The sequence below is a fragment of the Diorhabda carinulata genome, chromosome X (assembly GCF_026250575.1).
Source record: "Diorhabda carinulata isolate Delta chromosome X, icDioCari1.1, whole genome shotgun sequence".
Lineage (NCBI taxonomy): Eukaryota > Metazoa > Arthropoda > Insecta > Coleoptera > Chrysomelidae > Diorhabda > Diorhabda carinulata.
Genome location: NC_079472.1, coordinates 59,316,018 through 59,341,446, shown reverse-complemented (window position 1 = coordinate 59,341,446; position 25,429 = coordinate 59,316,018). Strand labels below are relative to the sequence as shown.

Here is a 25,429-nt window from a genome sequence, read left to right as displayed (position 1 = left end):
CAAGAAATTAATGTCTAAAAGTGAATATTCTCTGTATTTCTTCCATTCTCTTACGACCTACCTGGTATTTAACCCGAGGTGTAATCTCCCATCTTATTCTCGTTGTATTACCCTTGATAACGCGCCCATCACATCTTAATGAAAACGCTCTTCTTATTCCTCGGAGTAGGCATCCATATTAAGAAAACTTTTTTTTGTTAATCTTTGTTATTCACAATAATGACGTGGTGATTTCAGTGATAAAACGTATTGTTTGAGGTTATGACATATTTGTATTTTCTTTTCCAAAATATTTTACTTTAAAATAGGTTTTCATAATAACATATCGAGCTCACTATTTTATTCTTCATTGACTCGTCAATATAATCTTCTGTAACTGTTTTCAATCTCCATGTTTTTTCGATGAGGTGATGTCTTCTTCAGCATCTATAAGTATTGTTGCTGATGGTCTTCTGAAACATTAGTATACATCTGAATTACCAATTTTAATAATTCCAAATCTCTGTACCGTACATTTTTCTTATTGATCGAAAAAAGGCTTTTACACACGAATTGCATAAATTATTTTTTCTACTAGCAAAAATCTTATATTTAGGCACTAGTGAAATTTAAAGTTTTTGTTTTTTTATTTTAGAGATCTCGGGATTTGGGAGGAGAAAGTGATCTAGCAGTCAAACAACAACTCAGCAGCTTATATTACGTTTTAAAAATAATAGATAATAAATTATCCAAAATGGAAAATATGGACAGTATAGGTATAAAATAAAATTAATTGCACATTAATTTACGAATAATTATTTAAAAATTGAATGTTTTTCAGATGGGCAAAATTTGGATTATATTCAAATAGAAAACATCAAAAAAATCGAACTTACTTTAGACCAAATTTTAAAAAATAACATAGCGCTGTCATATTTTATCGATTTCGTTTCTAGTCAAGGAAAACAACTAGACCTCTTCTTCTATTTAAACGTTGAAGGTAACACCAATTAACTATTATACCAAGGGTGTTGTTTATATTTTTAGCCATAACATAACATAATAATAAGCGTTTGCCAAATATCATGTAATATTCTAGTTTTATTGTTATGTAAATTGGGGTTATGTTCGACTCTGAATTCTAAACTCTTACTACTCTTTATCAATCACCCAAAAATACCACGAATTCAACGTAGGCATTGAAATTGCTTATTTTACAAATATGTTTCATTCGATAATTCGAAAGTTCAGTAAACTGTATTCCATCACCATCATATGAGATACCGGCTTTAAAATAATGATTTGTATGTTTTGGATGTCACGTAAAGTCTCAAAATAAAGGACATTTCTTGGTTCATAAGAGCGTTCAGAACACTATTATATATGATATCTTATCGATCCCCTACTTGGAAAAATGTATTCAATTTCAGAGGTGACAAAAATGGATTTTACGCATTTTGTACCAAAAGTTTCATCAAAAAATTAGTTCAGGTCAAAAGTACCCCGTTCAATCCTTATGGAAATTGCGTTTAAGCCAATTCTGAAACTTCGGCACGATGGTAGTTCAAAGCAACGTAATTGAAAGTTTCAATGGACACGGAACCCAAAACTAATCCTGAAGTTTTCGAAACTATGGTTGGAGGAAGTGAATTGGTTTCGACCAATTATTCGGAAACTTGGTATGATAATAGTTCAATGCAACGTGATTAAAAGTTTAATTTAAAGATTAAAAAGTCTTTCAATGGGCACAATCCTTCTCAGGAAGAGTAGAAACCGAGCAAATCATTTGCTAATTTTTTAGATTTTTGACAAATTGAACATTAAAAGTGGCGAATCGGTTCGCAAGTATTATTAGTTGGTAGACGAATGCAGCGACAAAAAATGGCTCGAATCGATGGTGACGAAAATATTGAGAAACGGGGAATTTGTCCTATTCAGAATAAAACTGGTAATAGAGTTACAAAGTTGATACCGGTGATTATATCACCGAAAAACTGTTTTTAAAGTACTACATTTAAATTTGTGCGCATGTGTATCTTTATATGTGTAGAAGGGCTTCTTGCATACGTCGCGTACCTTGACAGGACCCAGTTCTATGGTACAGATGTTTCTTTTATTGTTCTTACTAATAGACAATAAAACCTTTTATATTGCGAATTATTTGTTTGATTAACCACGTATCTTACAATTATATTTACAAAAATAAAAACAAATACTACTACTAAGTGAATGAACAACTTTATATTGATTAAACCAATTGAAAACTTCAACTATATTACCTCATATTTATAGATTCCCTTAGCTCAATTCAAATTCACGCCACAAATTCTTTGACAATCAAAATCAAGCAGCAACTGCAATTCATAAAAGATAACAACAAAAATGCTGGATCCCCTCACATACTGGAATAATATTAGTTTTCTGAACACTTCTAACTATTTTCAGCTCTATGTGAGGCTTTTTATCTAAACTACTAGATTTTTGTCTAATTTGACCGGACTATCTATTAATATAAATAAATGTTATTTTTGTTACATAGAGTAACAATAGTCTGTCGATTGTAAATGATAATCCAACATTTTTTAGTCAAAAAACATTTGTGTGTTTTGAAAAACAAAGCAAAATAAATACCAATCATTTTCAATCGCTGTATAGCACTAATTTAGTTACAATTGGATAATATTGAAAAAAAAAATAATTCAATTAATGTTAAATTGTTAAGTCAAAAATATAATCAATAGTCATTGTATTGTAAAAAATTTATTTTGTAGGTTGGAAAGTATCCGTAGAACAACAATTGTCGGATCTTCATCTAACTAAATTAATTAAAGGATCAACAGAAAATTTAAATTCGACTTACGAAAATATCCGTTCCACTGCCCTGAGTATTTACGAACAATATTTGGGTGAAAAAACTGAACAAAAAGTACAAATAAAACCGGCGATTGTACAAACGTTACATTTCAAGATTCGAAATTTAAACGAAATCCCTTCGGAAACTTGGTTCGATACTGTTCTCGAAGCTACTTACGAAAAAATGGAAAATAATTTTTTGCCGTTGTTCAAAAAAAGCAAATCGTACGTTAAGTTATTACAAGAACTCGATCTATTACAACAAGCTAACTCCGAAGATGACGTAATCAGTATTAACAGGTGTGTACCTACATATTCTGAACCTACGAAAAGTTAATTAATGATAATTAATAGAATAGTTAATTCTCTATAAGCTAAAGAGCTAAAATAATACCTTCAGGCTTTACTATGGCATGTTAGAGGTCTTGACCAAAGACAAGTCCTTTTGGCTAACCACGTATCAGTCTCTAAAGTAAAATCCGGCTCGAAGGACCAAATGTAATGTATCTTCGGACTAACCAATAATGGTCGACCATATTCTACTTAACAACAAAAATGTTAATTCTTAATCTCTCAATAATCCGACTACCGTACTCGCCAAATGTCAAACTATTGAGAACCTAGTATCCGTGTACAAGTTACCTTAAATACTAAATCTTATCGTATATAAAAGCTATAAAAAGATTGGAACAGGAAAATATCATCAACTGCTAGGAGCTGACATTGAAGTATTTGGAGCTGGATCTAGCAGCTCCTGCACCGGCGCCATTCAGACAAAAATACTTGCCGTTGAAACGTGTATGGAAATTAACCTGGAAAGGAACCAATACAATAGTGATATAGAGATCAAATTCAATAGTTAGGATATGTTGAGCTCCTACTCTATCGGTACAAATATGATCTGGAATACAATAGGAACCTCAATGACTTTCGCAACCATAACAAGATAATTAATAGGACATTGTACTTGCCAAGATTTTAAGTAGATTTTATAGTTGGTATAGGAAAGTACATCTACGAATTGTAGGAAAAAAGAATTACTCTGGCAGATGCTTCATTGATTGGACTACTCCGATATCTGTATCTATGCTTTTTAACCAGACTCCCGCTTCATGAAGCTAGTGGTCTAGATTCTGTGGTTTCTCACGATCATTTTATTCTCCCATTTAAAATTTGATAACATCTCGTTTTTCTTTAAATTCTTCTGTAGAAATTTTTGATTTATCTCAAAATTGAAACTTATATATTTGATTCACAGTAGCGAATGTGTAGACGAACCTCCAAATGTGGCAACTAGAAAAATGGATCTTTTGTCCGTTGAAAGTCCCAAGAACGTGAAACACGCTAGATCGTGGAGCGACGTAACAATGCTGATTGGAAAAAATGAATCCGAAATAAAATCACGTAGCTCTAGCCTAGAAAAAAGGATAACCGCTAACGGATCTGATGTAGTTAAAGAGGAAGAAAGAAAAATCGACGACAAACTTTTGAAAACCGGAAATTTTACTCTTAACGTGAATATTATTGAAACTGGTAAGAAAGAGGCGTAGAAATATTTTACTACTAAAGTAAATGCTCGATAGTTCACCGACGAAAATAACGCTATCACATTTTCATTTGAAAAATCTCTTGCTCTTCCTATTCATACCAATTTCAATGACCATTCACCTCTAATTACATTTGTCTGCATTTTTTATAACACTCTGTATGTAGACCATTTTTCTATTTAAAATATTTTTTTTTGTTATGGTAATTCTGAAAACAATCGCCAAAATTAACATGGACACAAACGATAGAATTAACAACATTAAAATAAAAATTGCTACTTAAAATTTTACAGGTTCTAATGAAAACTACAGTTCATTCAATGGCTGGGTATTATAGGGACAATATCAACCCAATATTTCTAAATTCCGTAATTAGTTATTGATGATGAAAATGTGCAGAAAACTTTAATAAAAATAATTTTGCTTATAAAACTCTCAATTTGTGGAAATACAATTCATTTCGGTTCGTTTTGGAAGCACTAATAAATTAATATCCATCCCTCTAATTTCGAATCCCAAGCTTTATTGAAGAAGTGAACTTTCAAGATTTTATGGTTTGTCTATGGATATAACATCACTCAATAAGTAGTGTGACTGACACACAGATGGCGTTGCCATTGACAAATTCATATTTGTTTATGAAGTACCAACTCAAGTACTCAAAATATTATGTGTAAAATTTCATGACATTTAAGTGAAGCTATTTTTGTTATTTTAAAAACAATTTCGTGTGCTAATTTATCATTGCTTCTTGATGAAAAAAAAATAGCATGTCGAAAAAAAAGTCAAGATAATTCACAAGTCGATGACAATGATGATTAAATTGAACGAATTACATTTCGAATTGCTTCTTCATTAACCGTATAGTCCAGATCTGGTCCCCAGTGACTATTGATCTGAAAAAAATGCTCGTCGTAAGAAATTCAGCTCAAATCAAGAAGCAATTGCTGAAACTGAAGTCTATTTTAAAGCAAAAGAGAAATCCTTCTACAAGCATGGCATCGAGAAGTTAGAGAAGCATTCAAACGATTGTATTGCTCGTGATAGAGATTAGATTGATGAATAAAATTGATTTTCTTAGTTAGTCACACGATTTATTTAGTGATGTGTTACTTTATTGGTTGGCCAGCGTTTATAGAAACCGTTCTATTTTCAGGAATAGTTTGTGAAAAGGGTAAAACATTTGGTATATATGCCATTCGAGTTAGTAGATCATATGAGACAGGTTACCAAGAAGAATGGCATATTTATCGAAGATATAGCGACTTTCATGACCTTTATTCCAAAGTTAAGGAAAAGGTAATTATTAAATCCAAAGTACACACAAATAAAAATTATTTTTGTAAAAGAATATTTTGATATATTTTACAACCTAATTTAGCATCGGAATCTATATTATCGGTTAGATTTCAACTTGACCAGTGATTGCCAGTTGAAAGTGAGGATGGCGCCACTTAGCGTTCGCTAGGGAATGTTTAACTACATGAACGAAGTAGCGACGCTCTTTGACGTTTGAAGGCTTTCAAGCCCGAATAAGGGTTGATAAACCACTCTGTTAAGAGGATCTGGCACCATCTGATTACCATTTATTTCGAAGTTTGCAGAATTCTTTGAATGGTCAAATTTTCACAATTGACTATGTCCTTCAATCGCGCTTGGTTCAGTTTTTTACTGATAAGGATCAGAAATTTTATAAGTGCGGTATTATGAACCGGAAGGAAAAATGGTAAAAGGTCGTTGAGAAAAATGTAAAATATATAATTGATTAAAAACTATTCTTTATAATACAAAACCGAAATTACTTTTTCATCGTATATTTCAGTTTCCAGATTTATCGAAACTTCCATTTCCTGGTAAGAAAACATTCCATAATATGGACCGAGCCGTTTTAGAAAGAAGAATGAAAATGCTGGGTTCGTATATGAATGAATTGTGTCGTAATCATGTGATATCAACTCATCAAGGTCTTAAAGAACTTGTGATAACGTTCCTCGAACAGGGAGATTATGATAGAGCAAACGGAGGACCAATATCTAGTACCGTAAGTCATTGTAAACATAAGTATTAATTTTATTATCAATAAGATAAACTAGTTACCTTCAGTCTCTGAAGACGGTAACCCCGTTATCGAAACGCTTATCAGACAGCGGATTTGTGTACTGTTACTTTATAATAAAAAATTAATTTTATTACTATTTTCAGATCGATACTTTGGTGAATCCTCTTAAAACTGGAATGAAAACAATTAAAAATATGCCGGAACATCTTATTAACACCGTTGATGAAGTAGTCGTTGGTTTAACGAAGGTGTTCCATCCAAAACCAGTGAGGTTTCCGGAAGCTTGTAAAGTTGGTGCCTCAATAGAAGAAGTGAGATATTAACATTCAATTATTGTTACAACTTATGTAATTATTCAAATTAATACCATTTACTTAAAATACAGGGTGGTGCACAATACAGATTCGAATAAATATAAGTTCTTGATTATATACTTTGTACTCAAGCATGTAACGATAAGGACAGTAACGACAAATCCTCATTACCTGAGGAGACAGAATTAAAAAGTTACGTACCTCATTACCAAGCGATGTCCGTATTCTTTTAAATTCATTTTACCAGCGAAATACTGTTACGAATGAAGGACTTTTATTGTCCATCTCAAGAAATGTTCGGAAAAGTGAAATAAGAAAGAAATTATTTTTACCGTTTAAAGTTGTTAAAAAATTAAAAATCCTCAATATAAAGTGAATTATAATAATAATGACATATTGTTTCAATTCCTTATATTTGTTAAATTATTACAAGTTGGATCATTCTCGATCAAAAATGGTCAAAATACCGTTACCTACAATCATTTTTTTCTTCGTATAAATAACGGTATACAGAATGGAATTATGAGCGGGAATTTCGTCCACATACTGCTACCGCCTGTAGGTAGGTCTTCTTCTCGATACAAAGGTAGAATTTTAGGTTCAGGCCTTCTTGTATTTTCTTCTTCATCGGGATTTGGCATTACTTAGATTTTCATTTTAGTGAATTCAAAAATTACAATGTACGATGATGACTTTTGATTTAAATGAAATGATTTGTCACAATGACAATTCATTATATAACATTTGTGGTACATCTGAACTACTACGACTACTACGGTCCTCAAAGAGCTTTTACCTCGATAGAGTCGATAGAGCTCGGTGTTTGTACGGCTACGCTACACGCTGTGCGCACTAGTTCTTATATCCAGCATAAGATCTTTCACTCCCGCGTGTTTAACTATATTCGACACCCATGTCTCGCTAGCGTACATGACAACCGAGCGAATAATTGTGTGATAGATCCGCTTTTTCTTTCTCCAATTCATCTGAACTACTTTTGATTAAATTTCAACATAATTTTTACACTATTTTGTATCGGAAAAGAGGAAACAATAGAACCCTTTTATGTATCTTTCTAATTCTATTTCAGACTCATTCGTTTTGAATATGTTTTCAAAGTTCAGGTTTTTCTGTGTTTGTAATTCTGGTTTATGGCTGGCTGGTTGTTTCAGATTTTTTAATGCTTCCTATAAAGAATAGTCAAACTTTATGTTGTTATTTAATCCTTTTAAGTAGTTATTCATTTTTTCAATTGCTGATTCGGTCCCATCTATAATGAGTAAATAGTTCAAAAATCGAACCGACTATATTTTTATTTCAATATGGTAAATTTTGATTTCATGTTTTTGTTTTTAGACCGACGATAACATTCCACTTAGAATAATGTTATTGATGATGGATGAAGTGTTTGATTTAAAGTCTAGAAATCAATGGTTGAGAAGAAGAATCGTCACACTTTTGAGGCAGATAGTGAGGACAATGTTTGGTGATATAGTGAACCGCAGAATACTCGAATATGTGTCCTTCATCACTAGTCCAAAGAATGTAGCACATTATTTGTATATTTTTAAGTGAGTGAACGTTTTCACTACATTGGAGATAATAGTTTGTGGTTATTAATGTCTAATTTTTTGATTTATAAGATTTTAAAAATGTCAAAACGAAAAATTTTTTCATAAAAAATCAGTTCAAAAGAATGGATTCTTTTTTTTTTTCTATATATATATATCAAAATATTTTGATAAAGACTTAAAGAAAAGTTGAAACGTCAAAATTTATCTTTCTTTTAAAAACTATCGAAAAAAAATTAATTTTGAAACAGAAGAGACCTAAAATCAAGAACATTTAGATGCATTAATAAATAAGAAATTGAAGATATATATATATATATATATATATATATATAATTTGTGATAGAAAAGTTGAAGAAAATACCATGTTTTAGGTAAATTTGTAATTTATTTGCATTTTTTTTTTGTTATTTTTAGACACTCTTTTTGGCCAAATGGTATTAGAAATGAAAAGAGACCGGAACGAGATAATGATACTAAAAATAGAACAAGAGTGGCTGCTAAAGTTGCTCTTTTATCGAGCCTGTCAGGTAATAATACTATACATAAAAAATTGAATGTCATTCAATATACTGTAATACAATATGACGGTATCAAACTAAAAACTAATGTTGTCTTGTAACCTTATAATTATATAAAAAAGAAATTACTAGAGTGTACTCTCAGTGTATAACAAAAACAGACATCGTAAAAGAACATAATTGAAAAAAAAATGACAATCGTCAGAGGAAAGTAAATAAAAATTCGAAAGTATAAGTAGTGACAGGGAAACTAAACGGTTAATTAAAATGAAAGGAAAATAATAAAAAAATTCCAAAAGTGTATATAAGATAAGGATCCAGTATAAGCTATAATCAAAGTGATACACTGAGATGGTTCTTCTTACCTCTACCATTTTATAAAGAATAGGATAGTAGAACAGTGACAATTAAAACCATTTGAGGCAATTTTGCACGCTCGTTCTTCATAAAAATGGCCCGTAGCTTAGTGCCGTCTGAAATAAACAGCACTATTTTCAACAACTAAATTTTTGTGGAAAGATCCCAACTAAATGTGAAGTTTTCTTTATCTTCGAAATTCGAACAGACAGTACATTGTTGCCGATTTTACTTTTTATTACGAAAGTGACACAAATTACCTATTCGATAGGAATCTTTACAGTATTAGATAGGGCGTATTTTGAAATATCATGTTTCTAATAATGTTATAGCATGTATTCTAAAAATGTAACTAAAAAAATGTTAGATTTTGGCGTAAACGTCAGGAATCACGGATTTTTGCTATGAGGTAATTGCATTCTTCATATTAGATAACTAAATAAAACACTCAAAGTTTTAGTAAATGAATTTATTAGAAAATGTCGAACAGAAATATTAAATAAAGTAACAATAATAACTACACTTTTTATGAAATTGTTGATATAAAATTAAAATAATTATAAACTCAGCGTTTGAAAAAATTATCAGAATCTATAAGTAGTACGGTCCTGTATATATTCCTTATGCATTTTACAGCTACAACATTATTAGTGGGAAATTCGAATGGCCAACAAATTGAGTAAATCAATTGTAATTTTAAAACTTTTTCAAATTCCTAAAATGTTTGTTAGAAAGTATGATAGTGTTGCTTTGGAACATTATTCACATTCTAATATTTTTGTTTTCTGGAAATTATTTTTTTTTATAACCAGTACCCGACCCATTTGGACTATTTGTTATCAAGAAAATATATACAAAGTAGCTCTTAATTTTGACCATAGAAAGAAATGGACAAAATCCAAAATGTAGTACAACATGTAGAATCTACTCGCGATGAACTCTAGATATTCTTGGGTCAAGTAATTACATTTACTATTGAAACAAGTACTATAAATGTTGTTGAATATTGGAAATCAAACGAAAATCCATACAAATATTTCAATATTCACCTTTTTTTCGAAAATATAATCTATTGTGAATGGACTTTGAAAAATGTACGACAATTTTTTGCATCAGTCTTAAACCATGTTATTATATATAATATTATTGATGTTCTAGTTTTCGAATTTTTTCATTAATGTCAGCTAGGGACCAACAATTTTATAAAACATTATTCTTCATAACGGTAACTGGACCAACGCTACCGAAACGTTGACATAAAAAAGATTGTGTATTGATTTACCAAAAAAAAAAAAAACAGAAAGAATATACCATAAGAAACATACAAAATATATTGGTTGTTCAGTTATGCTGAATTATTGATAATTTATCTTTTTTTTTAACTTGTCTAGTTTTTAATGAACTTGAAAAAGTTTTACAATATTTGAAAATCTGAGTTCGCAATAATAAATTGAAAATGTATTGCCTATGACTACAACAGATTGCATTTGTTGCATATCATTTGGGAAGAATTTTTTCTATTTTTCCAACAATTTTCTTTTTCAAATTTTTTAAGTTTTTAATGCACACTTATTATTTCTTATATTTTTCTTATTCTTTTATAAGTATATCTAATTCTTATAGAATATAAGAAGCTCTTGTCCACTGTTTATGTCATCAGAAGTTTCTAAACTGACTTGACAGTCTTTGCAATTGAAGCGATCTAAACATTTTTTAATTAAATAACCCCCAAAATATTCTACAGGACAATTTGCTAACGTCGCAATATCATTTGAATGTACCTCGGAAGAAATTGAATTGGTGGATGAATCCGTTTGTTCAGATGATGATTCTTCTTCAACATTTAATGAAGCGAGTGCTTCATTGTCATCTGTTGGTAAAAGCAGTATATTATCATCATCATCATCCAGTTGACTGCCTGCATTAGCACTTCTAGGTGGCCTCATTAAATTGGCGACAATATTTATTTTAAATGCAGCTCGAAATGCTTTCACTGTTGGGTTTCTGTTATACCCTTCTCTTTGACGATAAACAGAAAATTGATTTTCAAGTGGATCTTGAATTAGTCTACCTGTGAATAAATAATTGAAATCTTCATTTTTTTGATCACTTGCAAATTGTTTAACGGAGTTAATGGTGAGAAAAAAACCATCAAAGCTATCAGGTCTTGTCAAATTCCCCTTTTTTCCTTTGTATAGATTTTCTAATAAATCATATCCTGAGCTGCTAGCACTTCTGGATTCGTATCTCTCAGAACACGATTACAGGGTTTTGTTTAATGTAAACGTGTACTATTCAGGGCATCAAATAAATTGTTTATGGTTAGAAAAAAGTTAGCCGTGTGTTTAGCTGTACTTGAAATAAGTTCACCAATTTCCAAAGATGTCATTATGGCAGAACAAACACTGTGACTCAATGACTCAAAAATTGGGCAGCTAATTTGACCTTCATTTTTTTGAAAGAATTCGGATTGATGTGTTTATCAGTCAGTTTCAATAAGACCTTTCCTGTTTTGCTCCTTTTATCAAGATTATAAACTTTTCGAATGCCAGAAAAACATATGAACTGCCCTTTAAATATGAAACTATTGTTCAAAAAATTGTTTCTAACGCATTTCAACAGATGGGGAGCATCAAAAAAAGCATAATATTTTTTCTCATTATGAATAAAATAAGGTTGATTTTTCTTAACCCCCAAATGCTTTATGAGTTTCTGATTGGTAGTTGATAAATCACATACTATGCCTATAGGGTCTAGTTTTGTCTCACTAAGTTTTTCCAATTCCTTGGTAATTATACACCATAAAGAAGCATATGACACCCTACCATTCAATACAAAGTAGGCTATAGGAATTTTCCAGTTGCTATAGATTCCTCTGAACGTGAGAACTAGAGCTTCACTGGCAGGCAAAGGCTTTCTTCACTGTTGATATTGCTGGCAAATAAACCGTTTTTATCGCAAATATCTGTATGTCTTAGGTCCTTTATAAAATAATAACAGGGCAGTTTTCTTTTCAGATAGTAACCATGGGGATTTCATCTTATGTCGTAATTGCATATTCACAAGAGATTTTGTAAAATTCGTGAGAGTTCCTTCTCCATACAAAACGTTCGCAGAGAGTTGCGTTTTCATAATCCTTTTTTTTTGTAGCTCTCAATTGAGTATTCAGGTTATTGACTTTTTTCCTAGCATTGGTTAGTTCCTTTCTCAACCGTTCATTTTCTTCTTGCAATGACTGCTTCCTACCTTCAATTCCCATAGAACAAGATGGAAGGTTCTGTAACTCTTTCAACCACTCTTCATCTTCATGGTTGTGGATGTGAGGAAACATTCAATTGGATTATTTGTTCATCCAAATTTTCCTTATCCGATTCACTTTCTGAACCTTCATCATTTTTGTAGCGGAATGGTACAACAGTAGTAGGCAATATTTTAGATTGACTAATATTTTCACTGAAATGTTTGCTGAAGATCAGCTTATTTCTTAGTAATTTCTGGCTTAGGTTTGCCAAAACAGCATTACCTGAATTTATTTCATTTCAATAACGGGCATAAATGGAATAACGACTAGTAGTACCCTTATTTGGAATTTCCCTAATTGTATCTTATATCATCGAATGACAGAATTTTCCCGAATTGTGTTAAGATAATTCCATACCTGTGTATCATTCTCAAAAACAACTACACATCATTGAAATTTCTTGGTATGCACACAACAACGGTAAAAACTCTCATACTTATCTTTAATAAGGGTTTTTAAAATCAAACAAGAATTGTAACAAAACCAGAAATAAAAAATATACAAATAAGTATATATACGTACCAAAGATATTTAAGTAATCTGATTTGTAATATAAGTATTATATTCATTGGCTTTGTATTGAAAGTTACGGATTAATGCGAAAATTTAGATAATACCAATAAATAAAAAAACTCTTTCTAATAAAGAAAAAAAAATTGTCCTATCAACTATTACTAAAATACCTACTTATAATCGTTTTGTCATTTTTATCATTGTGTAAAGATATTTGTACAATGGCCTCATCCTTACCGATAAGTGTACCAACTAACCCAAGACCGGTCTTGGTTTCACATTGGAGAGCCAAAAGTTATAATAATGGAAAATATTATTTATTGTATTATCTATTTATACTTTTTGGATTGACCACAAAATAATGTAGAAATGTTGAAACTGAGCTCATTATTGAGTTAAATATATTTATATTACTACTGGTACTAATTTAACAAAATGATTTTATTCACAAATCTTTTATAGGTAAATCAAGCATAAATCATATATTTTTGAAATTATAACCTATTAAAGTGCAATACAAAAAATATATACCATTAAAAAATATATCCAAGGCGTCATATTTAATATAGTTATAACGTTACAAAAAAGACACCAACTACTACAGTTGAAAATATAAATTGCTCTTCTCCAGGATTTTTTATAAGTAACATTTTTTAAAAATAATTTGATCTATAGTTTTAAACAGGCTGTTTCTATAATCACTGTAGGAAGTTATGGATAGGTAAATCGTGAAATAAATAACTAAAATCAATATTTGTTGGGATGATAAATTTATTCATAATGTGCGACTGGAAAAATGTACTTGAGGAGCTTGTTGCTACCTTCAAATTTCAGAAATTATATTTTACATAAATGCTTACAAAACCATCTTTAATGGTATAATAAAAGCAGGCAAAAGGTCTACTTATCTGAATCAAGTATGTATGGTCATAAAAGCGGGTTATTACTAGCAAATAATATTATCTCTTGTTAAAAGTGTTTTTTGCAATATATATGTATAATAAAATTGAAACTAAAATTCATTTTTATTGAAGTATTCAACAATCATAAGATGGTATATGACATTACTATATTCTTACCCTTAATAGATACGAGGACAAAAATGAACAATGGACAAAAATGGTGATTATATTATGGAGGGACATTACATTGGTTAAAAAAGTTCTTTTTTATATAGAAAACAACAGGTAATGTTTAAAGTAAAGCCCTCAGTACATTTTTTGATAAAATCAAAACGAGTATCTACGATAGAAACGTATTTAAGAATAATCATTAGTGATGTTGGTTATTCGAGATAAAAGTGTGCTATATCATTTAAATTGATTAATAATTATAATGAATAAGCATATCCTCATTAAAAACCTATAAGTTTGCCTCGTGAAGGCACGAAACGTCGTATCGAAGCTTTGTTGGTATATGTCTATAGTAAATTTGTATTCAAATAAAACTAGTATTTAATATTATTTCATTCAAACATTCTATGCTGGATAAAACAAAAACATAATTTTCCTGTGTAACTTGAGAATGGAGAAAATTATAATTTTCTCCCTAATTGTTACTATTTTGTCAATCTGTTATGGCATAGAATATAATATTATAACCATATTATAATATGTGATAAAAAACAGTCTATATACATTTGAACAGGTGAAATTTTTGCCTCATTGACAGGATAATTTCCAAATATAAACACACAGACACACTACCTTATTATTATGTGCTTAGTTTATAAACATAAAAAAATAACGAAAAATACTATTTCAATTTTTGTGAAATATTAAAGTTGAGTCCTTTGTATTCGGTTAGTTGTTTTTATGTATAAGTTTGAAATATTTTCAAAAATGTTTTATTCTATTCTGTTTGTCTTTACTATAAAGGTGGCTTCTAAGTTTAAATTTAGGTATGATTCAAGTACTTTTGATAAGTTTATAAGATTGAATGGATTTGGAATTTGTAGTAAATCATTGTACTCGTATAATATGCAATGTGACCATAATACAGATAAACTCATTATCAGAAAAAACTATTGGACGAATTATCTTTCATTTGACGATAATTAAATACCTACTTATGTTTAGTATTGAACATTTGTAAACAGTCATTTATTCACATTCACTATTTTTTATCCCTTTATGAAAAATAATTGTCTTAAGAATAACTCACCCGAGTGTATGATCCATTTTTGACATCTGGTTAGGTTAGGTTAGCGAAAAGGAAATCGGTACATTTTAATTGTAGGATCTGATCTCTTACTTAGTCCACTTACATGAAATAAACACACTTATTTCCAGCTATTTCTAAAAAATTGAAAAGAAGAAGTGATTATTTGTTATATAAATACATTTTAGTAAGTAGTTCGCTAAATATACAGTTTTTTTTTCGAAATTGCAAGCTGTAGCATTTATACATCTAGCGCCTCTTATAATTTAAATATATGAACTAAGAGAGTAGTGATGTATATTAATTATAATAATATTCACTTACCTTAAAAATGAAATATATATCCAAGTTCAAAGATTCTCAAATAAAAAAATAATCCAAATGCACAACCATCGAAACTCAACAATAACACAACGAACACAATAAAATAATGAACTCAAATTACAACTTTGCTATAGGCACCCAAAATAAGAAACTTTATAACACAGATTAAGGGTTGATTATAATATTTTAAATAATTTTGGTGCCATCTGTTATTGGGGTAATACGGCAACCAAAGCTAGAAAACACATAATTCAAGCTACGTCGTACAGTAAGAAAAGACCTGCTGTGGAAGCCATCTCTCCACTGCCATCTATTGGTGGCATCCACCTCGTCAAATGATATCCTCATAAGGTTAACCTACTATCCTATTCTTTATACAATGCCTCTACACTCCATAATCGGCTGAAAATTCTAAGAAATTAATTATGAATAATGGAATTGAACTAATTGAAAATTTTGTTTCAGATGAACTCAAACATATTGTTGGTTCAGAGACGACTAGGCGAGGTTTACTTACAATTTTCGATCTTTTCCAAAGACCAATTTTAAACCGTAGATTATTATATGTATTATTAGAAGGTATATTATGTAATTTATTTCCCGATAAGGAAATGAGTAAATTAATTATAAAATTATATTCAAAAGCAAAGAAAAACGAAAACGCTAATACTCCAAAGACTAGGTGATGAATTTTAATTTTTTCTATTTTGTTATCGGTTCTTTTTTGACATAGTTACAAGGTTAAGATACAGGGTGGCGCAATAGAACCTGTCTGTGGTCCTAGACTTTTTGCTTGTGGTTTAAATGTGGAACCGGTTTCTTTAAAACACTTATTTTGATTAAATTTGCAAGTGCAACTATCCAATCACGCTAGGCTCCCCTCGCCACGCATCTTATCTTATGAAAAAAGATGATGCGATATGCACGTTCTACTGTGCCACCCTGTAAACATTCAGGGTTTCTTGATAAAAATAATGATGAATTTGTGCCACATTTTTCTGTTTAATTTATGATTTTATTAATTTTAAAACAATATTTTTATTTTAAACTAACATTATTTTATTGTAGTACAATTTTTAAGTATTTCTTATAAACACGAAAGAAAAATAAGGTATAATCCTTAGGTACATAAATAATTATTTTCTTTTTAATATTAATCAATTTGTAAATTTATTTTTCCTAACTCTGGTCTTTAATAGTGCAAAATCCCTCTCTTAAACATTTTTTAGCTGAAATACTAAAAAAAATCGAAAAGCAATGTCCACATTCGAATAAACATCTTCGTGAATGCAATACATTGTATGTAAAATATTCTCGCTTGAGTCGATTCAGCTGTTTTTTCAGTGTACATTTCACACAAAATCTTCCACAAAAACTAATCTGAATCTTTGTTTTTTTTTCGTTTCTAAAATTTTGGGGTTTCAAAAATTTTACTGCAGCGCCTCACGTGCCAAAGCATAAATCCATCACTGGCAGTGTTCATAAATTTTAATTTTTCTTTAATCCATACTTTCATGTTTTTATGTCACTACCTATGTAACTGTGTCGTGCCATTTTTTGTTTTATTCGTTGTTACTTAATTTCGTTGAAAAACATTTTGAAAACTTTGTAGAACATAATATTTATTATTTTATTTTCAAATGAAAACCACTTACAAACTGACAAAATAGTTATGGAACACGCACAATGTACTAAAATCAGCGCCTAAGACGCTATCAACGCCATCCACTGAAATTTTCACTAGGAAAACTTTGAAAAAAGGGATGTACATTGATTAAGAAAAATTGTACCCTTAACACTTATTAATTTCTCGAATAGGTAAACTAAGATATGAGTTCGGAAACTAGATCAGGATCAATAAGTTATAATTGAGAATATACTTATTAGGGTGACCCATATAATACTGTAATTTGCTGTCAGGGAAAGATACTCAGTCTTGTTTAATAATTTCTAAAAAATAAATTTTTTAACCTAGTGATAAGTAGTACTACGCAGTTTTCAAAAGTAAAAGTTAATTTCGAAGACATACTGTATATTATTTCTATTTATTTTTCTTAAATATTATACAGCGTGTCCATAAATTCGACTTTCATTGATTGTTATTGAAACTTCGCCACCACTATTTAAAAATTTTTGGAAAACCGTTTTATCGCAGTAATATTTTTTTTCAAGGAAAACGTGTAGTTTAACGAACAAAAATCATTTTGTAGGACAACATTAAACTGTTAGTTGATACAGAAGAAACTATTTATTATTTTTTTCTAAATAATCACAAGAGCAGTTACGAAACGTTTGTCTAGAAAACGATTAATTTTAGATTATTCCGATCATTTGACCCAAGGAATTTCCCTTAGAACGTTATCAGTCGAATTTAGTGACACCCTGTATATAATAGCCTATACTGTTGATAGTATTATTTGTAAATGTAATACAGCTATTTATTTTCTATAATTATACAATATTACAATTAATAATGAGTTTTAATACACTCCATTGTAATTTTCACAACTTTGATCAATTGACAGCAATCAATTTTCACCTAAGCTTATGTTCCCCCTAAAATAGTGTTATGGCCATAAGTCTTTTAGAACAGCTACTGGTGTTGTTTTTTAACCAATAACCTTCTGAATAGCATATAGAGGAATTGGGAATCAATAACGGTCTAATTTTGTAATACACAGATAGTATACAAATTTTATTAAAAATAAACACAAGTACATGAAACAATATGATACTCGAGTGGGTAGTATACGGTACCATAAAATATTCACGGATATTTACAGGGTTCCGACACATCAAAACTTCGAACACTTTCTCTGCGGACCAAAAAACTATAAAGAAAAATCCTTTGTTGCATTTATTGATATGCAAACATGTAGTCCAAAAAATAATCACAGTAATACTATTTTTATATAAACATTAATATCTAAAATATAGAAACTATTCAACGAATAAAAGAAAAGACACCATCAGACAAATTAAATGGAGATAATTTTTTTGTAATAAATTTTTTTCTTATCAAACTTTATTCAATTACATAAGCAATATATTAATTGCTTGCAGATTTAACGAAAAAAATATTATTACACGTAATAAACTAAATTTAATAAATGGCGCTTAAAAACTACATTTTTATCATTTAAATATAAAAACAATTTGATAAAATTAATCTAGTCAAATTTAATGGAATTAACAGACATGTCTATGGTGCCTCCCCGATAGGATCCCCGTTTTTTCTTAGTTTTCTCATGTCTGAACGATTTCCCTCTTGTATGTTTCAAATCTATATTTGCTCTCTCACCCCAGGATCCTCTTGCGTTAATCTAAAAAATTCATATATATAAGAAAAGCACATTTGGAATTTTTAATTCATGTATAGAAAAGAAAAGATCAGCTGCTACACAATAACGTCTTTACTGATATCACTGTCTATTCGATTTTATAAACACCTCCCTTATTTTATGGGACTAACGACTTTTTTTTATATAATTTATATTCTTCTTTAGAACCCTTTATACCCTTTCAAGCATCATTTAGTTTTCCTTGATCTTTCATCCATTTTTTTCCGTCCTTTGCTACTTCATTCATCTGCTGTATTGTTTCTTTTGCTACTTGTGCCAAAGTTTTCCTATGTCTTCCTCTCCTTATTTTCTTATATCTGTTAGCTTCTGTCACAATTTTTTTTAGGCTTTATAGTGTTCCTTTCTTTATGTACCAGTTTAAACTTAAATATTTTGTTTCCTATATATTCCTGTTTAGGCTTTTCTATATTTATTTCATTTCTTATTCTAAACATTCTCGTTTTCCCTTATATTTTCCTCAGTTACTCCATTACCTACAAAGAGTTATATATTTTGTTGTTAAATTTTCTTCCATTTCTTTTTTCCCCAAAAATTGTCTTATTAAGAGCTTAGCATATTTGACTTGCTTTTCTTACGCAGTTCGCTATCTCTATATCTATTCTTCCGTATCTTCCAGTTAATAAAAAGTGATCTCTCTATTCTTTATTGTTTTCCATATTTTCTTTTTTAATTTACTATCATTATTTTACATTTCTTGATATTTACTTCTATCTTTTATTGTCTTTCTCCATATGTCTAGTTTTTTTAAACGAATCTGCTATGATTACTATATCATCTGCATATACTAATCTGTCTATTTTTAACGATTCTAGAGCCAATTATTTCTTTCAATTTATAGTTCTTCTTTTTTATTGTCTCTATGTTATCGCCTCCACATACATTTACTATTTTGATTTTCCCTGTCACTTCTTCCTCTTTTGTCATTCTATTATCGTATAATTCCCCTTCATTCTCGAATATTCTGGAGATAATTTTCTATTTCTTTTAAGCAAAAGAAATAATTTCCATAGTTTTATATCTACTTGTTAATTGTCTGTTTATTATTTATTGTTTCCAGTTTACTCCCCATTTGCTTGGAGTAGATGTATAAAACTTCATCTCAAAAAGAACCAAACCAAGCCTCTGACAAGCTTCAATTTCTGCACCAACTAAATTTTGTAAGTGTGCAGCACCAAATCTTTGTGTAAAAAGCGAAATAATTAGGATTTCACATGTTTAAAGCAACAGCATGGTTCCGTAAAACTCACAACGTACGGTATGCTCCCGAGAATCGCTCCATAGGGTCAAAATTCCCAAAAGCTACCGATTGACATACCTTCAGCGCCCCTCCGAATAACTGCGACACGCAATAAGCAATAGAAAGGTGAATTGTGTTTTATCCGTATATCCAAGAATTGTCTAATCGTCAAATTTTTACTATTTTTGTAAATATATTGCGTTTATTGGAAAGTTTTATAAATAAATAAATATGAAAACACTTACTAAACGCACGCTACTGTGTTTTTTGCCTTTGGTGCTTTCTCAAAATTCTCTCTTTATTTTTAAACTTATTGGATATGCACAATTTAATAGATTTGTGATTTAAGGTATTTTATTGCCATTAGAGAAAGAACTGAACGTAGCTTGTAGTTAGATTGTATTAATTGTTTTGGCTTTACAATTTTTATTTGATAGTCTGGAGAAAATTTATAAAAAATTGTAATTTTTTTCAATTGATAAATACTCACATGTATTATTTATAAAATCCTGTAATCTAATCATCAAATGTGATTTTCTTATTTTCCGAAGGTTTTGATCCAAAACTGTCTCTCTGATTGAAGGATTTATTACCGAAACCTCCACGTCCACCACCCCTTCCTCCTCTATCGTTACCGCCGAAAGATTTCCTGAAACCACCATCCCCACCTCCACGATTTCCTCCCCTACCTCCTCTAAAACCACCGTCGCCACCTCCACGATTTCCTCCCCTACCTCCTCTAAAGCCACCCCTTCCGCGATTATCGCCTCCGTCTCCCCAACTTTTTCTCTCTCCATCATTGCCCCAACTTCTCCTTTCGCCTCCATCGAAATTTCTGTTACCACCTCGGCCTCCTCGGAAATTTCCTCCGCGGCCTCCCCCACCGCGACCACCGAACGAATTTCTATTTCCCTGTTTTTTTTTTGAAATTTTAAACGTCCAATAAGAAGTTTTTGGAAAACGCAGCAATATGAAAAGAAGGAAAAAATATGTAAGTACAACAGAAATGGCAAACTATATTTAAAGGAAAATGTGCAAATCTCATCAAGTTTTTAGTTAAGTTTCCCTTTAACACTAAAGGTAGCTGTTAAAAAAAATTTACAATCCCTTAAACGGATGCTTGCCACATCAGTTGCACTTTTCATGAGATTTGCACTTTACCTTAGCATCAAAAGAATTATCTGCTAAACGTGGATCAATGTTAACTTCATCATCCTTGACTCGACGAAACGGCGTATTCTTTTGCTAAATTAAATAAACAAATTTTAATAGGGAAAAAAATTTTTTATCAACACTCTCCAGTAAAATAAACGAATAAATTGTTAATTTGACAAATTTTTTTTGAACCTTCACTGTTACTAAGGAGGATTTTCGGAGGAGTGCAAAAGCAAAACGAGTGGAGAAGAAGAATGAACGCAGAGATCAAAGTACTGTATGGTCAAGCTGAGATGGAATATGTGGTCAGAGCAAAAAGACTCCGTTGGATGAGGCATATAGTTAGAATGGATGAAGAAAGTTGGATGAAAAGGTAAGGGGAGAAGGAACAAAAGGAAAAAACGTCCACGAAAAAACTGATATAAGCATATAGAGATTTAGAAAGAATAAAAACAAAATATTGAAACGAATATAGATTCAGGATACGAACGATACAAATTGGCAATTCAAATGAACATTTAAGTAGATAAACTATTAGAAATTAAAATGTATATCAAACATTCAATTTCAATAGTCTTAAGTAAAACAACATTTGACATTAATATTAGGCAATTAACCTAAATATTCAAATTGTAGTTCAGTTTTTGACAATTGGCACTAGAAAGAAAGAAGAAGAAAGGTTTACTAAAACCAATTTATTTATAGATCAGTGAAATTCTCATTAAATAATTAGGCCAGCTTACAAAAACTTGGAACATGTATTAATCGGTGCAATAAACTTGTATTTTCTTCAATAGTGTTTAAACAAGAAAATGCATTGATTATATTTTGTTCCACCTCCATAGTTATTTTTTTATCAAATTTTGAAGGATTACAATAAACAAAATATGCATCAATTTTGCTGGAGTGTTAAATTGAAAAGAAAATTTTCTATATACATAATACCCTAGTTTCAAACGAATAGAAAAATTATCCATCAAATTAAAAATCTTTATAAATTAGCGTAATTAATATCAAATAAATTTTTTCCTAATGAAAAAGTATGATCAAATGGAAATATATTTGAAATAATTATTAAACCAAATTCTAACCTTATCATTTCCATTAAAACTATTATTTTGCCCTGCTTTGACAAAATTGTCATATTTTGGTTTCTTTATCGTCAACTCGGAATCATCTTCAACATTTTTATTTTGTTTTTGTTTCTTTTGTTGTGGTGCAGGTTCTTCCTCTTCCTCTGAAGATTCTTCTTCAGATGAAGATTCTTTTTTAGGTGCAGCCTGGAATTAAAAAAACATATAACACCTATCAATAATTTTTAATAATTCTGCAAATAGTTGAAAAATATAAGACCAACCTTTAGTTTTAGAATCTTAAGGTTGGTATCTACACTGAATTTCAATTCAAAGCAGTAAAAACATGATGTATAATTCCCAACAATAATTATAATAAGGGTTAAATAATTGATAGAACTAACTAATATGATATATAAAGAAGCTGACATAACAAGAATGATTGAATAATATTGAATTTTTACCTTTTTAGGTGTAGGCGTTGCTGTGGGTTTCTTTTTTGCTGATGACTCATCATCACTAGAATCTTCCTCCGAAGAACTCTCTCCTTTCTTAGCAACAGAGTTTTTCACAGGAGCTGAAGCTTTTGGTTTGGGTTTCTCATCTTCGTCACTAGAATCATCTGAACTACTTTCTTTAGCAGTAGGTTTCTTTGATGATACTACTGCTGGTTTTTTTGTAACAGGACTTTCTTCCTCGTCGCTGGAGTCATCAGAACTACTGTCCTTTTTAGTAGCAGGTTTCTTTGATGGTACTGCTGCAGGTTTTTTTGTAACAGGAGATTCATCCTCATCACTAGAGTCATCTGAGCTACTCTCCTTAGTAGTAGCTGGTTTATTTTGCACAATCACAGCTGGTTTTTTGATCGCCTGTGTTGTCTCCTCCTCACTTGAATCATCTGAACTACTCTCTTTTTTATTGACAGGTTTTTTCTGAGGTGATGATTTTTGCTTTTTGGCTATTGCAGCAGGTTTGGTTTCTTCTTCTTCTTCTTCACTGCTATCATCTGTTTCTTCAACAGCTGCAGTTAATTTCTTAGTTGGAGTCTATAAAAATGTATGTATCATAATAAAAGAAATATCCAAATTTGTAATTTGGCATCTTAGAATTTCATGGACTTATAAAGAAATGTGTTCTAAACAGAAACACAATCATGCATAGAAAAGCTTACTCTATAAAAAGGGTAGTTTTGTTTCCTGGATAATAAGTTGATTTTTACTGGCACTGATTAAAAAAATATCAAGTTTGTGCTTTACCTGTTTGGGTGTGGGAGCTATGGGTTTCTTTGCCACTGGAGCCTCATCCTCACTGGACTCTTCGTCTGAAGAACTTACATCTTTCTTAGCAGCAGGTTTTTTCACAGGTACTGCGACTTTTTTATTGGGTTTCTCATCTTCATCACTAGAATCATCTGAGCTACTCTCTTTTTTAGTAGCAGGTTTCTTAGTAGCTACTATCACCGTTTTTTTTGTAACAGGAGTCTCTTCTTCATCACTAGAGTCGTCTGAACTACTCTTTTGTTTTGCAGTAGGTTTCTTCTGTTCTGCTACTGCTGGTTTCTTTTGTATAGTTGCCACTGTTTTTTTAACAGCTGGAGTTTCTTCCTCAGAACTCGAATCGTCTGAACTACTCTCTTTTTTGGATACTGGTTTTTTTGAAGGTGACACTGCTTGTTTTACTGCTGCCGTAACAGGTTTACTTTCCTCCTCACTGCTATCTTCAGAACTGCTTTCTTCTGCCTTTTTAACAACAGCAACAGGTTTTTTAGGAACAGCAGCAGGTTTCTTAGCTGGAGGCTTCTCATCCTCAGAGGAGTCTTCTGAACTACTTTTTGCTTTCCTTTTTGTTCCAGTAGCAGGTTTAATAGGTGCTGCTTTTTTGGGTTGTTCTTCAGACGAACTGTCGTCACTGCTACTCTGTTTTGCTTTTACTGGTTGAGGTTTAGGTTGTTGAACTTTGGGAGGTTGTTCGTCTTCTGAAGAATCCTTAAAAATATAGGAACATTTGAAATTAATGAATAATTAAATGCTAATTATTTGCCAACAATGAAACGGAAAAGCTTCATCATAAACTTATAGTTAGGATTAAGTACTTTCTGAACATTCATATCATGATCGAATCAACTGATCATAGTTTCAGAACGACCATATGCAAAAATTATAACAAACATAATGTTAACACTGCTCCAACACTCACAATTACTGTGTAATTGTTAGTGTTGATGTAGTGGTAATGTAAACAGAGTATTCAGTATTAAGTATCACCAATGGTTCCAAAAATTTCATGGTATTAAAATCTATCAAATCGAAACTGTTAAATCTTAATCAATTTAATACACTACAGAATTTCCAAACACAGAAGTACACTAGAACAATTCTACTGAATTAACCTGAACAATATTTCGCAAAATTGATAATTATCCCTAAGTAAAAAATAATATATTAACTCTCTAAACCACCATTATAATCAGCAATGTACCTATATTTGTGGCACACAAAATATTAACGTGATTACTTACTTCTGAATCGGAGCTACTATCCTTTTTATTTTGAGGTGGTTTTACAGATTGTTTAGTAATAGATTTTTTTGTAGTTTCTTCTTCCGAACTTTCCTCGCTGCTAGTTTCATTATTTTTTGCAATACCATTTTCACTAGGAGCTAGAAGTACTGATTTTCCTTTGATACCTAATTTTAAATAAGATGCTACAAGCTCACTAAGATCGAGTGATCCTTTTTTTAAAGTACCCTAAAAGAAAAAGCACGTTTCAAACATGGGTATAAAAACACGTGGTGAGTAGTATACATCCAAACAAACCATTTTACATAAAAAAAATAATAATGATCGACTCGATTATTATTGATCATGAAAGCTACTTACTGCCTTTGTTTCTTTTTGGAACGGCAAAGCCAATTGTTTATTTTTTTTATACAAAAAATCGAAAACTAGCGCGTTGACCAGAGAATCGGTGCTCGCAGCCATTTTAGACATTTGAAAGGAAAGAAACAGGCTGTACAATAAATGCAACAAAGCACCACAAATATTTTACCCAGTTATGCCAACATACCTCGAGGTATATATATGAGAGTACATCTACTTCAGAAT

General features: G+C 30.7%; 2 protein-coding genes across 4 annotated transcripts in view; one reads left to right on the top strand and one right to left on the bottom strand.

Moving 5' to 3' along the window:
- Positions 1–18,256, top strand: part of LOC130901534 (sorting nexin-13-like) — a 27,917-nt gene extending 9,661 nt beyond the window's left edge. For both annotated transcript variants that reach the window (XM_057812984.1, XM_057812985.1), the window contains exons 8-17: positions 635–755; positions 821–979; positions 2,751–3,132; positions 4,091–4,365; positions 5,536–5,678; positions 6,202–6,420; positions 6,582–6,749; positions 8,109–8,323; positions 8,741–8,853; positions 15,965–18,256. In XM_057812984.1, the coding sequence (XP_057668967.1) occupies positions 635–755; positions 821–979; positions 2,751–3,132; positions 4,091–4,365; positions 5,536–5,678; positions 6,202–6,420; positions 6,582–6,749; positions 8,109–8,323; positions 8,741–8,853; positions 15,965–16,185 (2,016 nt within the window). In that variant the 3' untranslated portion in view covers positions 16,186–18,256. The remainder of the gene's footprint in view (positions 1–634; positions 756–820; positions 980–2,750; positions 3,133–4,090; positions 4,366–5,535; positions 5,679–6,201; positions 6,421–6,581; positions 6,750–8,108; positions 8,324–8,740; positions 8,854–15,964) is intronic.
- Positions 18,166–25,429, bottom strand: LOC130901535 (nucleolar protein dao-5). 2 transcript variants are annotated; one of them, XM_057812987.1, is made up of 7 exons: positions 25,205–25,429; positions 24,845–25,072; positions 23,583–24,311; positions 22,791–23,372; positions 22,345–22,533; positions 21,260–21,343; positions 18,166–18,822 (listed from the first exon to the last, which is right to left on the bottom strand). In XM_057812987.1, exons 1-7 carry the CDS (start codon positions 25,313–25,315, stop codon positions 18,670–18,672), a joined length of 2,076 nt encoding a protein of 691 aa, XP_057668970.1. In that variant the 5' UTR covers positions 25,316–25,429; the 3' UTR covers positions 18,166–18,669. The 2 variants fall into 2 exon arrangements, with proteins under 2 accessions (XP_057668970.1, XP_057668969.1); XM_057812986.1 differs by lacking the exons at positions 18,166–18,822; positions 21,260–21,343 and adding an exon at positions 19,519–21,010.